Source organism: Suncus etruscus, chromosome 14 (assembly GCF_024139225.1).
Source record: "Suncus etruscus isolate mSunEtr1 chromosome 14, mSunEtr1.pri.cur, whole genome shotgun sequence".
Classification (NCBI taxonomy): Eukaryota; Metazoa; Chordata; class Mammalia; order Eulipotyphla; family Soricidae; genus Suncus; species Suncus etruscus.
In genome coordinates this window covers 10,432,621-10,447,855 of record NC_064861.1, presented here as the reverse complement: position 1 = coordinate 10,447,855, position 15,235 = coordinate 10,432,621, and the positions used below count along the sequence as shown (strand labels likewise).

The following is a 15,235-nucleotide window of genomic DNA, read 5'->3' as shown; positions in this document are numbered from 1 at the left end:
TTTGAAAATGTAAAGACCTATCTAGGCTTGATCAGTGACCAACCTAGGCTTTATTAGCACTAAGTAATTTTGCCTATTAACTACATTGGCCTTTCCCCCAGTGGATAGAGTTTGGTCAGTAAAAAAGATTGTATAGGGAGGACATTGACTTTCTCAGTCCATGAGGCTGGAAGCCCCCTGACCCCACACTTTTCTCCCTTGTTTTTTTCTGTCTTGTTTTTCTTTTCTGGGGGGTAGGGGGAGTTATTTTTGGTAACACCTGGCAGCACTCAGAGGTTACTCCTGGCTCTGTGCTCAGAAATCGCTCCTGGCAGGCTCAGGGACCATATGGGATGCCAGGATTCGAACCAATGACCTTCTGCATGAAAGGCAAACACCTTACCTCCATACTATATCTCCGGCCCCTGTCTTGTTTTTCTTTTTTTTTTTTTTTTTTGATTTATATATATATAAGATAATTTATATATATATATAATATCCTTTACCAGTGCAACATTCCATGACCAATATCTCGTGTCCTTCCTCTTCACCCCACACCAGCCTGTACTCTAGACAGGCATTCTACTTCCCCCATTCAATCAGATTTTGTTATGATAGTTCTCAGTGTAATTATTTCTGTGACTGCACTAAACAATCCCTGTGGTGAGCTTCATGTTGGGAGCTGGACCCTCCAGTCCTCCTCTATTTTGTCTCTGAGAATCATTACACAAATGTTTTTCATTTTTCTCAAAACCCATAGATGAGGGAGACCATTCTGTGTTTATCTCTCTCCCTCTGACTTATTTCACTCAGTATAATAGATTCCATATACATCCATTTATAGGAAAATTTCATGACTTTATCTTTTCTGATGGCTGCATAATATTCCATTGTGTATATGTATCATAGTTTCTTTAACCATTTATCTATTGAGGGGCATCTAGGCTGTTTTCAGAGTCTGGCTATTGTAAATAATGCTGCTATGAATATAGGTGTGAGAAAGGGATTTTTGTATTGTAATTTTGTGTTCCTAGGATATATCCGTAGGAGTGCTATAGCTGGATCATATAGGAGCTCAACTTCCAGCTTTTGGAAATAACTCCATATCGCTTTCCACAAAGGTTGGACCAGGCGGCATTCCCACCAGCAGTAAATAAGAGTTCCTTTTTCTCCACATACCCACCAGCACTGCTTGTTCTCATTTTTCCTGATGTGTGCCAATCTCTGTGGCATGAGATGGTACCTCCTAGTTGTTTTGATTTGCATCTCCCTGACGATTAGTGATGTGGAGCATTTTTTCATGTGCCATTTAGCCATTTGTAATTCTTTTTTTTTTTTAAAGTGTCTGTTTATTTCTTCTCCCCATTTTTTGATGGGGTTAGATGCCAGTGCCTTGTATATTTTGGATATTAACCCCTTATGTGATGGGTATTGGGTGAATAGTTTCTCCCACTCAGTGGGTGGCTCTTGTATTATGGGCACTATTTTCTTTGAGGTGCAAAAGCTTCTCAGCTTAATATAGTTTCATTTATTTATTTCTGCTTTCACTTGTTTGGAGAGTATGGTTTCTCTTTAAAGATACCTTTAGTCTCAATGTCATGGAGTGTTTGACCTACATGTTGTTCTATATACTTTATGGTTTCAAGTCTGATATCTAGGTCTTTAATCCATTTGAATTTTACCTGTGTACATGATGTTAACTGGAGGTCTAAATTTGCTTTTTTACAAGTGGCTAGCCAGTTGTGCCAACACCACTTATTGAAGAGGCCTTCCCTGTTCCATTTAGGATTTCTTGCACCTTTATCAAAATTTAGGTGATGGTATAGCTGGGGAACATTCTCTGAGTACTCAAGCCTGTTCTACTGATCTGAGGGTCTGTCTTTATTCCAATACCATGCTGTTTTAATAACTATTGCTTTGTAATACAATTTAAAGTTTCCTATTGAAATTAAAGCAGTAATCAAATGTCTCCCCAAAAAGAAAAGCCCAGGTCCAGATGGATTCACTAATGAATTCTTTCAAACTTTTCAAGAGGAACTACTACCCATCCTATCCAGGCTCTTTCATGAAATTGAAAAAACGGGAACATTTCCAGACAGCTTCTATGAAGCTAATATCACCTTGATAAAACCAGACAGAGATACAGCCAAAAAAGAAAATTACAGACCAATATCCTTGATGCATACAGATGCAAAGACCTCAATAAAATTCTGGCAAATAGAATTCAATGCCTTATCAAGAAGAGCATTCACTATGATCAAGTAGGTTTCATCCCAGGAATGCAAGAATGGTTTAACATTCGTAAATCCATCAACATAATACACAATATAAACAAGAAGAAAAATAAAAATCGCATGATCATATCAATAGACACAGAGAAAGCATTCAATAAGATTTAACACCCATTCTTTTTTTTTTTTTTTTTTTTTTGTGGTTTTTGGGTCACACCCGGCAGTGCTCAGGGGGTTATTCCTGGCTCCAGGCTCAGAAATTGCTCCTGGCAGGCACAGGGGACCATATGGGGCACCGGGATTTGAACCGATGACCTCCTGCATGAAAGGCAAACGCCTTACCTCCATGCTATCTCTCTGGCCCCATTAACACCCATTCTTGATAAAAACTCTCAGCAAGATGGAAATGAAAGGAACCATTCTCAATCTAGTCAAGGCCATTTATCACAAGCCAATGACAAATATTATCCTCAATGGAGAGAAACTGAAAGCCTTCCCTCTAAACTCTGGTACAAGACAAGGTTACCCCCTCTCACCACTCCTATTTAACATAGTACTAGAAGTACTTGCTATAGCAATTAGGCAAGAAAAAGATAACAAGGGAATCCAGATAGGAAAGGAAGAAGTCAAGCTCTCACTGTTGTCAGATGACATGATACTATACTTAGAAAACCCTAAAGATTCTATAAAAAACTTTTAGAAACAATAGATGCATATAGCAATGTAGCAGGCTATAAAATTAACACAAAGAAATCAATGGCCTTGGGGCCGAAGAGATAGCACAGCGGTGTTTGCCTTGCAAACAGCCGACCCAGGACCTAAGGTGGTTGGTTCAAATCGCAGCATCCCATATGGTCCCCCATGCCTGCCAGGAGCGATTTCTGAGCAGGTAGCCAGGAGTAACCCCTTAGCACCGCTGGGTGTGGCCCAAAAACCAAAATCCAAAAAATTAAAAAAAAGAGAGAGAGAAAAAGAAATTAATGGCCTTTTTATACACCAATAATGATAAGGAATAAATGGATATTAAGAAAACAACCCCATTCACATTAGTCTCACATAAACTCAAATACCTTGGAGTCTACTTGACTAAGGATGTGAAGGACCTACACAAAGAAAACTATAAAACCCTGTTACAAGAAATAAGAGAAGACACACGAAAATGGAAATCCATACCCTGCTCTTGGATTGGCAGAATTAATATCATTAAACTGACAATACTCCCCAAAGCATTGTACAGATTTAATGCGATCCCTCTAAAGATACCCATGACATTTTTCAAAGAAGTGGATCAAACACTTCTGAAATTCATTTGGAACAATAAACAACCATGAATAGCTAAAGCTATTGGGGAAAGGAATATGGGAGGTATTGTCTTGTTTTTCTTAATCCTTGTAGTGACCCTGCTTCAAAACCATTCTCCCAGGGTTTGATTAGGGCAAATGGAGCCTCTACATTCAACTTCCCTCCACTAATATTCCCAGAATCCATCCCATTCCTTGTTTTGGTCTTATGATTTTATTTATTTATTTATTTATTTATTTGGTTTTTGGGTCACACCTGGCAGTGCTCAGGGGTTATTCCTGGCTCCAGGCTCAGAAATTGCTCCTGGCAGGCACAGGGGACCATATGGGGCGCCGGGATTCGAACCGATGACCTCCTGCATGAAAGGCAAACGCCTTACCTCCATGCTATCTCTCCGGCCCCTTATGATTTTATTGTTTTTGATTCTGTGGCTTGAATATTTAGTTCTGTCCTTTTTTAACACCACTTATGTGCCTGAGTTCTCTTGGCCCCTGTCCACTGTTATTTTACATTTATCTTCTCTTCCCCCATTCAATTTCTTTCCTTCTCCTCTGTACTCTGGGGCCAAAAGTATTCTCAACAACCCCCATTTAAACTATTGCATTCCTTCTTCTGTTATTCTAAATACCACACATAAATGATATCCTATATTTATCCTTCTGTCTTATGTCATTAGTGACGTTTAAATCTTTGACTTCCTCCTATACTATTCTAGATGTCTATTTTACACCTCACCCACATTAAACACAGAGCAGGTTTTATTATATTTCTATAAATAATTCTATATATAATATACATATATATTTCTATATATCAAACCTATTATCTTCCTAAATTTATTTGTGCAAAATACAATCTTTTCACTTGACTACTAAGTCTGGGACTTTGGGTTTATTCTATAGTCTGTGTTAGTTTCTTTCAAATATGCAACACAGTATTAATTTTATTAATTTCAGACTGTACTTTATGCATGATTTATTTATCTTTTGTTTTGTTTTGTTTGGGGGGAGTTACACCAGTGGTATTCAGGACTTACTACAAGAGAAAGTCCCAAAAAGGCTTAGAGAAGAAAATGGAGAAGTAGCACCATTCAAAATATGGAAAATTAAGAATATTTTTAAATTATAAATAAATAGCTGAAGATATCACTCATAAATTTCACTCCCTTATCTCTGTTCCCTTTAGAATATCAGGCTTGCTGTGTTATTCACTGATTTTCTTTATCTAACCATCCAGGAATTTAAAGTCTGCATGAAACTCATAGGAATCACATTTCACCTTTATTAATAGTTTTATTTATAGGGGAGCATTAAATATAAAATTGGATTAAAGTAACCGTACTGCATTTGGTATTCTTAGACAAAAGGAAATTCAGAAACAGCTTCACTACTAGCACCACTGGTTTAAATAAATATTTTAAAACGTAGCAAAACTCTTCACAGTCTTTAATGCCAAGCTGAAAGATACACTTAAGTTTTAAAGTTGGCAGGAAAGTGAGAATGATGACTACTTATTAGCATAAATTTGGCATAAAATTTTAACTATTGTTCATATAAAATGATCATCTCATTGTAGCCAGATGGTAACCAAAAATTAGTTTATTTTCAACCAGTGGGACTGAGGCATTTGGATTATATTTTAAACATATATTAGTCATAGTAAGTTTACATGTCAATTAAGTTTAAATTGATAGCTAAATATCAATGTATTATAGGAACTCTCAAATACCTGAACATGATATTATAAACTTGGTTTTATAAACTGTTTTGTGGTTGCATAAAGTTCTTTATTTTTTGGCCACACCTGATGATCCTCAGGTCTTACTACTGACTCTACACTCAAGAATCACTAGTGGAAGCCTTGGAGAACAATATGGGATGTTGGGGATAGAATCTGGATTGGCTGAATGCAAAATGAGTACCCTACCTACTGTTCTAGCACTCTAGCCTGTAATGCTTCTTTAATTCATATATATCCTTAACATAATCTCTGTCAAATGAGCATCCAGCATTCCTAATTTTCTCCTTTATATTTCTTTTTCAGAATTTTTTATGTTTTCATCTTTTAGTATTAAGTAAAGACTTCAACTCTGCCGCCTCAGAATGCTACTCATTTGTCTTATTTGTGTAATTTAAAATGAAAAAAAAATATCAATTGATCTATCCACCAATCACCAAATTAGGAAAGCCACATATCAAAGAGCCATTCTCACTTTCTCACTTCTCTCTCTGATCTTTCTTTCCCCAATCGATGTCCTATGTATACTTCTGGTCCATCCACTTGTTTCCATTTCTACTGCCACTAGATGGTAGTCCAAGCCACTATGATCTTTGACCTATCCTACCATTACAGTTTTCTAAGACAACTGTGCTTTACTTGACAGCTAGATCTATAATCTTCTTTCAGTGCCAGGGATGTCTCCAAACTGGAAACATGCAAGCCAGGACAACAGGACCACAGTGAATGATCAGGATGCAAGATAAACAACAGAAATTCTACTTATGTTTATTTTTATTTCATTCCTCTCTTATGTTTATAATATGCAGAAAAATTAGTCTAGTTGTGCATGTGCATGTTTTATAAATAAATGCACAGTTACTGGGGAAATTTGCTTAATTGAAAATTCTATTCTAGATAGGTTTTGGTTAGCACATCCGATATTTGCTTATCAGAATTTGCAAGATACTTTTAAATAACATAAGCTCTTATTAGTATTCTCTCTCCTCTTTTTCTTTTCATGAATAATGTATATTTCAGGACCAGAGAATATAGTGAGGGAGGAATTGGCCTTGCACACAGCCATCCTGGGTTCAATCCCTAGCACTACTAGGAGTGATCCCTGGGCACAGAGCCAGAAATCAGCCCTAAGCACAATTGTGTCCGCCCCACTCACCTTTCCCCAAAATGTCACCCAATTTTTCTGGGATCCATAGCAACCTATTTGGCTTTCAAGTCCTTTTAAGTTTGGTAGAAAGTGAGAACAGATTGACAATTGAAGACTGTAATTTTTTTCTGTTTCTTGACCTTTCCCAAAGTGCTGATGTTAATTCTTACCAATAATAGAGAATCAAACTTAGCCCTTATCATTCAGCCCTTGGTTTCAGCAGTCAGGGAGAGGCCTCACGGTGCCAGTGCATATGTGAGATACCTAATTCTTTCTCCAGCATTCCATTGTCCTTGGAGCAGTGCTAGAAACTGGGAATAGCACCCAATCACTGCCAGAAGACACCTGGAGAGGTAGAAAAGGGTAATGTGGATCTTCTTTAGCCTTTATTTCATCTTCCTAAACAGAAGAAATTCAACTTCTCTTTGCTACAGTGAGAACTCTATGTCTTATTGTATCAAAGAAGGCTTATAAATTGTAAAGCTTTTTAACATGCTTGTTATCAGTAGTATCAATTCCTAGCTGATAGTAAAAACTGTCTGATGCTGGGTGTCTCTTCCTGAGTAGACATGGCTCTCTCGCAGTGCAATAGCATTTCCAGTGGGAGTTATTGGCCCTATGTTGTGTGTGTATGTGGGGGGGGGGGGATCAAAGCGCTTAAGAACTACCCAAAGGTACATAGTTTGGTTTCAGAGCAGCAAATTAAGACTCAAGTCTATTTGAGCCCCAAACATAAATCCTTATCGGTCACGTCTATTCTGAGCTACTTCCTGTTTGGTATAAACTCTGACACAGGAGCTGCTCTCATAGAAATTGCTTTTCTGTTGTAAGTTACTGCTGACTAAAATTTTACATGTGAAGCTATTCTATTGCTATTAGTAGTTCTGAACTCTTGTGTATCAAGACCAATTCTGGACATTTTCACACAAGCAGGGGCCTCCTACTTTCTCTTGTGTGAATATGTCCAGAATTTCACACTTTGTCAATCCTTTATCCCTTTGCCTTTCGTACTAGGTATGAAAAATATACAGTTAAGTTAGAAAAACTGGAATTGTTTGTTCATGCAATGAATTGAATAGAAACAAAGGCCAAATGCATGTTCTGCATAAGCAAATGACTTAATTAATTAATAGCCTGGCCCATGAGTCTCTTTCCATTTTCTTTTTTTTTTTTTTTTTTTTTTTTGGTTTTTGGGCCACAACTGGTGACCCTCAGAAGTTATTTCTTGCTATGTGCTCAGAAATCGTTCCTGGCTTGGAGGACCATATGGGATGCCAGGGGACCCAACAGCAGTTCATACTAGGTTAACTGCGTGCAAGGCAAATGCCCTAACGTTTGTGCTACCACTCCGGCCCCTCTTTCCAAATTTTTTAACTCTATGGCTTTCTCATATTTCGAATGTCCTCATTGTCTACACTACTATTTGTCAAGTTCTTATACCAAATCAATTGTTTCCCAAGTGAATGTTTTGCATTTGAACAGGTTCAAAAATTATTCAGGAAAGTAACCACACTTTCTGACTCTGATCCCCTTAAATGTTTATTTATTTTTATTTTTATTTTTATTTTTCTTTAAGCACCATGATTACATACATGATTGTAGTTGGGTTTCAGTCATAACAAGCACACCCCCCTTCACCACTGCAACATTCCTATCTCCAGTGACCCTCGTCTTTTTTCTTTCCCACCCCCTGCCTATATTCGAGACAGGTATTCTACTTCTCTAGCTCATTAACATTGTCATGATAGTTAGTGTAGTCATCTCTCTAACTACACTCACCACTCTTTGTGGTGAGTTTCACATCAAGAGCCAGTCCTTCCAGCCCTCATCTCTGTTGTCTCTGGGCATTATTACAATAATGTCTTTGGTTTTTCTTAAAACCCATAGATGAGTGAGACTATTCTGTGTCTATCTCTCCCCTTCTGGCTTATTTCTTTCAGCATAATAGTTTCCATGTTCATCCATGTATAAGAAAATTTCATGCCTTCAACTTTCCTGATGGCTACATAATATTCCATTGTGTATATGTCTCTAGCCATTCATCTGTTGTCAGGCATCTGGGTTGTTTCCAGATTATGACTATTTCAAATAGTGCTGCAATGAATATAGGTGTGAGAAAGGTAATTTTGAATTGTGTTTTTATGTTCCTAGGGTATGTCCCTAGGAATGTTATAGCTGGATGATATGGGAGCCCAATTTCCAGTTTTTTTGAGGAATCTCCTTATTGTTTTCCATAAAGGCTAGACTAGATGGCACTCCCACCAGCAGTGAATGGGAGTTCTTTTCTCTTAACATCCTTGCCAGTACTTATTGTTCTTGTTCTTTTCTATGTATGCCAGTCTCTGTAGCATGAGATGGTACCTCATTGTTGTTTTGATTTGCAAATCAAATCAAATCTTTATTTCTTTGGGAGTTAAAAATGTTTCAATTTGCCACAACAATGGGAAAAAATTGGAAACACTGTTGGGAAACAGTGACAGCTAGATATTACTCTTACAGTGGACAGGACCCAGGATGATGCTATTTGACATCATAGTAACCATACATCATAACATCATCTATAGTAACATTGACAAGTATGTTCACTTGGCACTTTGGAAGACCTCAGAGTTGTATTAAATTCTTATTGAAAAGTTTTTATATAGATCAAACTGTTAATGCAAAGGAAGATTTTTTCTGCACTGGTGGTTCTTGATAATTGTATGAATTATTGGCTTATAAAACTCAGAACTTAAGAAATTAGAATTTATTGTACAATTCAAATTCAAGTAGATTAATTTGGGTCCCTTCTCAGTGTTCCTCTCCATTTACCCAGGTAAGATGTCACTCATCCTGCTCCATAAGCCCAGACCAATGTTCTACAAATGACCAAAGTCCTGTCTCTTGCCATCTGCTCACCTCCAACATATAATGGTCTAGTCTTTGTTCTTTATCCAGTGTACTCTCTCCTAGTCCAGAATCTTGAAGCTGGGTCTCTTTATGGCTCCCTATGACTAAACAGCAGGTCCCTGATGTCCTTCATTTCCTTAGTCTCTGTCCATATGATGTGGATGAGATGCCTGCTGTCCTGTTGCCTGTCTGGGTATATCAGCCTTGCCTAATTCTACAGTTTGTCTGGCATATATCAATCCTGCCTGAGTCTACTATCTATCTGGGTACATGAGATCTACCTCATTTTGCCACTTTATGGATATAGGTAAATGAAAGAGAGAGAGAGAGAGAGAGAGAGAGAGAGATTAAAGTCTTCCTATTTTATTTGTTTATTTATTAGTTTGTTTTTGGGCCATATCTGGCAGCACTCAGGGGTTATTCCTGGCTCTGCACTCAGAAATTACTCCTGACAGCTCTGGAGATCATATGTGATGGTGGGAATTGAATCTGGGTAGGCAGAGTGCTAGAATGTGGAAGTTTCTGGGAGCTTCCTTTTTGCTATTATCTCCCATCCCATCATCCAATTATTTATCTTGATTACCTCTTGGGTGGGTGATTTTTTTTTTTTTTGTTTTTGGGCCACACCCTGTGATGCTCAGGGGTTACTTCTGGCTATGCACTCAGAAGTTGCTCCTGGCTTCTTGGGGGACCATATGGGACGCCGGGGGATCGAACCGCGGTCCGTCCTAGGCTAGCGCAGGCAAGGCAGGCACCTTACCTCCAGCGCCACCGCCCGGCCCCCCGGGTGGGTGATATTTAAAAGAACCAAATTATCCAGTTCACCTAGTGCTCCCCCCTTTGGCCACTCCCATTGTATCAGAACTATTTACACAAGATATGTTGTCCTTCCAGGTTAAATCAATGTGTGTGTGTTGGGGAGAAGACTTGAATCTCGGGGCCGGGCGGTGGCGCTAGAGGTAAAGTGCCTGCCTTGCCTGCGCTAGCCTTGGATGGACCACGGTTCGATCCCCCGGCGTCCCATATGGTCCCCCAAGCCAGGAGCAACTTCTGAGCGCATAGCCAGGAGTAACCCCTGAGCGTCACTGGGTGTGGCCCCAAAAAAAAAAAAAAAAAAAAGACTTGAATCTCAATACTACTCTTTGAAATTTGATTCCAAGAAGTAATTTTCCATTTATACTAACACAGAGAACGACGTATATTTTCTCAAAATTTTTATAATTTTTTTATTTCAATAGTCTTTCAAACCTTACACAAAATTAGAAAATCAGTCACATTTAAATTTTTATGAACTTTGAATTAATTGGAAATGCATATAATTATGAGATAATAACATAATACCTTTGGAAAAAGAATAATGCAAAAATGAACATTTACTTTAATTGTAATGTCTAAGAAGGGTTGGTTAATCTAATTGTGACTATTTGTGGGGGGGGGAGTTTAAGGAAATACTTTTGGAAAAAGTAGAGAACTCATTTCCTGCTCTTATTGAGAAAAATGGAGTCCTTAGCTCTTGATAAAACATTTACAATGGCTTTTACCCAACAATATATTGCAAATAAGAAATAATCTCTTTCTCTTTATAGAAATGTAAGAGGATAAGGATAGTGTTTGATAATCAAATATTATTTCCTCAGTATGACTTTTATGTATTTTGATACTGCAGGTCTAAGAAATAAATCCTTAGAAAATGACTTAGAAGTTAATATGAAACCTTTTCACTAAAGATGATAAGAGTCACAATGATCTGAATTATATATCATTTTCTTTATCTTATTTCCTGTGCCATGTACCTAATTAAAAGACAAGCTTTATTTTAATTAATTCTACTATGAACTTTTAAAAACAGATAAATCGTAAAATCTTAAATTCAGTAGTAATTATTTAGAATTCAATGTGTTTCCAATGTTGGACATGAAATAAGGGGAAGACTTTTGAGTCAATGTATAAATACTGACACAGTCTTGTTTTATTTAGGGTAAAGTTTGTCATCACTGAAATAACTCATTGAAAGTAAGAAATGAAGGGCTGGAGCATTGGCGCAGCAGTAGGGTGTTTGCCTTGCACATGGCTGACCTAGGTTAGACCTGAGTTCAATCCCCAGCATCCCATATGATCCCCCGAGCTAGGAGCGATTTCTGAGCGCATAGCCATGAGTAACCCCTGAGCCACCGGGTGTGGACCCCCCCAATAAAAGAAAATAAGAAATAAAAAAGGTCTTTAGTTTGAGGACTTTTAATTACAGACCTTAATTAAAGATGATTTCGTTAAGAATGATTGCTTTGAGTCAAATATCTCTTTCATGTCTGCTGACAAAAAAATCTTGATCTTTCTTTCAAGGTATCAAATACACACAGGACTCCAACATTCTATCATAAGGCCTACCCAACCCAACTGCATACCTCTGGACAACACAACCCTACCTCAGAAGCTGAAAGAGGTTGGCTATTCCACACACATGGTTGGCAAGTGGCATTTGGGTTTCTACAGAAAAGAATGCATGCCCACCAGAAGAGGATTTGACACCTTTTTCGGCTCCCTCTTGGGAAGTGGTGATTACTATACACATTACAAATGTGACCGTCCCGGCATGTGTGGCTACGACTTGTATGAAAACGACAGAGCTGCATGGGACTCGGACCATGGCATCTACTCCACACATATGTATACTCAGCGGGTACAGCAAATCTTGGCCTCCCATGACCCCAGGAAGCCTCTTTTCTTATATATCGCCTATCAAGCGGTGCACTCACCCCTGCAAGCTCCTGGAAGGTACTTTGAGCACTATAGGTCCATCATCAACACCAACAGGCGCAGGTATGCTGCCATGTTGTCCTGCTTAGACGAGGCTATCCACAACGTGACTGTGGCTCTCAAGACACACGGGTTCTACAACAACAGCATTCTTATTTACTCCTCGGACAACGGTGGCCAGCCCACAGCGGGAGGAAGTAACTGGCCTCTCCGGGGGAGCAAGGGAACATACTGGGAAGGGGGGATCCGGGCCGTTGGTTTTGTGCATAGCCCGCTCCTGAGAAACAAGGGCACAGTGTGTAAGGAGCTGGTGCACATCACGGACTGGTACCCTACTCTGATCTCACTGGCCGAAGGACAGATTGATGAAGACACTCAGCTGGATGGCTATGACATCTGGGAAACCATCAGTGAAGGCCTTCGCTCACCCCGGGTGGATATTCTGCACAACATTGACCCCATTTACACCAAGGCCAAAAGCGGCTCCTTGGCCGCAGGTTATGGCATCTGGAACACAGCCATCCAGTCGGCCATCCGCGTGCAGCACTGGAAACTGCTCACAGGAAACCCAGGCTATAGTGACTGGGTTCCCCCTCAGTCCTTCAGCAACCTGGGTCTCAAACGGTGGCACAGCGAGCGGATCACCATGGCTACTGGCAAGAGTGTGTGGCTCTTCAACATCACTGCAGACCCTTATGAGAGGGTGGACCTGTCAGCCAGGTACCCAGGTGTGGTGAAGCAGCTGCTGCGAAGGCTCTCCCAGTTCAACAGAACTGCAGTGCCAGTCAGGTACCCGCCCACGGACCCCAGGAGCAACCCTCGGCTCAATGGGGGTGTGTGGGGACCGTGGTATAAAGAGGAAACCAAGAAAAAGAAAGCACATGAGAAAGCTGGGAAAAAGCAGAGGAAGAACAAGTCGAGAAAGCAGAGGCCTAGAGCAGGTTTCTTTCCAGATTGTCATGCAGGAGGGGCTGGTTAGGCCAAGGTTCATTCTGTCTGGTGATGCTTCTACTGATGCTCAGTTGTCTGTGTTCTTTTTAACTCAGCAGATTTGGTCTGGCAACTCAGTTGCTTTGAGCAAAGCACTTCTTTGCCTGTATTGTGGCCATTCCAGGAGAGCAATTCCACTCCCTCATGATGTGTCACTAGAAACTGGAAAACAGTCATCTCTTTCTATTCTGGACCACAAGGCCTGCTGTGGTGCTTCAGTTGATGGGGTACGTCTGCTCTGAATCCCGTTAGGGGCACAAGCTTCTGTGGAGAAACATGTCCTTGAGGGGTGACTCAGAGGGAGAACAAAGGGACTTGGGTTTAGTTTGACCTAAGGTTGGGTCACTAATAAGGCCTGGGAAGCTTGAATGAGTCGCTTTAAACAACAATAAGGTTCATTTTGTGTCTCTATCATGAGATGGTTTGGTGCTTGAAAATGAATTCCAATTCACCTCTTATCTCCTTTTCTGAGAAAACAAGTTGTTCTTCTCTCATATGTGAGTGAAGAACTTCCACCTTGTTTCATCATGAATCAGGGATTGGCAAAAGAAGAATATTTGAGCACATTGCCAACACATGAATGTAGCTGTTTTCTAAAGACTAAGACTTTCATAGAATGGCATTTCAGCACAAAGTACCTAATTTATTTTTACAGAAAAAAATCCTCTTTATGAAAAGGCAAATAAATGACTTTAAAATTTTTATTTTTATTTTCTACACACTCAAAAGAGATTAATTTTGTGGCCTGTGAATTACCAAGCTCTGTAACACTACATATTACTGCCATGCTGTATGACTTTAGAGAAGATCAAAAGATCTTTCGGGGGGAGAGTAGAACCATTATGTTTTGAATGTAATAAGATAAATATATTTCCTAAAGTAATTTGAAAATTCAGTGTTTATACAGAATTGAAAGATAACTTTCTTGTTTCTATTATAAATACCTTATTTATAAACCTTAATTTTTAATATGATTTGTGGCACAAACAAGTAGGATTGTGTTTTTCTTTGTTTCCCCTTCTGATTCCCTTGTTACTGTAGCATTTGCTGTGTTGTCATGATCATTGTCACTGATGCAATGATCAGTTATTATATGGTCGCCGAAAATGGACTCTTTTGTTGAGGCACCAAGGATCCCCAAAAGCAGTCTCAGTAGGACTTCCCTGCTCATGTGGCATATGGAGCACAGCTGTGCCCCGGAACCTTTGCCACTGATCTCTGGGATTCACCTGTTTGATCTAATATTTAAATAAAAATTCATCAATTCAATCTTCATCTTCACAAGTAAGCTGGGCCAGAGTGATAATATAGCAGGTAGGGCACTTGACTTGCACACAGCCAATAGAGTTTAATCTCGGCATCCCATATGGTTTCCCACGCACTGCCAGGAGTGATTTCTAAGAGCAGAGCCAAGTGTAACCCCTGAGCATCGCCAGATGTGGCCCCCAAACAAAATATATACCAATAAGAAATTGAAGGTGGTATCTGGCTGACTACCTTGGTAATATCATATGAATTTGGGCAAAGAGAGAAGTTTATAACTGGGTAGTTATTACAGTGGGAAATACGTTCTTATTTGTAAATGTTACTTTGGGTGTTACTGCCCTATAAAATAGCAGAGCCAGTAGGAGATACAGAAAACTAAAGATACAAACTCCTACCTGTTAAAAAGCTTCAGGAGTAGTTAGAAGCTAGTAGGGAACTCACTCTTGAAAACAGCACAAGGAGAACTAAAGGAACATTTCTTTAATGAGGTATATTGGGGTCATTGGGAGCATACATGTGTGTTCCTGTCAGCGCAAGTTTTCTTTAAAGTGCCTTCTCCTCACTGTAAGGCCTGGAGGTCTAGAATTTATGCTTAGAAGATCACAGATTGCTCACAGGCACAGTGAAGTATGAAGTTATAATGATGATTTTAAAAAATGTGCTTTCTGGCCTGCAGCATGCAATTAAACACACTGCTGCGACTCAGAACTCAAAAGGCTCCCTCTAGGCTTAGAAAACATATGTGATCATCTGTTAGCCACAACTGAAATCAGTAAAGTGAACAAAATGGTCACATTTGAAATGTTTTTTTATATTTCATTTCTAGAACATGTATTTTAATTTTGGTATATGGGAGGAAATACAACTTCTGAAGTTTATACCTGGCAAACACTATTTAATGTATTTTTAATATAAGACATATTGTTAAAATTTTGTTTTA

The 15,235-nt window shown here is 39.2% G+C and overlaps 1 protein-coding gene across 1 annotated transcript in view; it reads left to right on the top strand.

Moving 5' to 3' along the window:
- ARSJ (arylsulfatase family member J) overlaps positions 1–13,018 on the top strand; it is a 98,851-nt gene extending 85,833 nt beyond the window's left edge. The window contains exon 2 of the mRNA XM_049786555.1: positions 11,626–13,018. Within this exon, the coding sequence (XP_049642512.1) occupies positions 11,626–13,018 (1,393 nt within the window). The remainder of the gene's footprint in view (positions 1–11,625) is intronic.
- Positions 13,019–15,235: the final 2,217 nt, after the last annotated feature.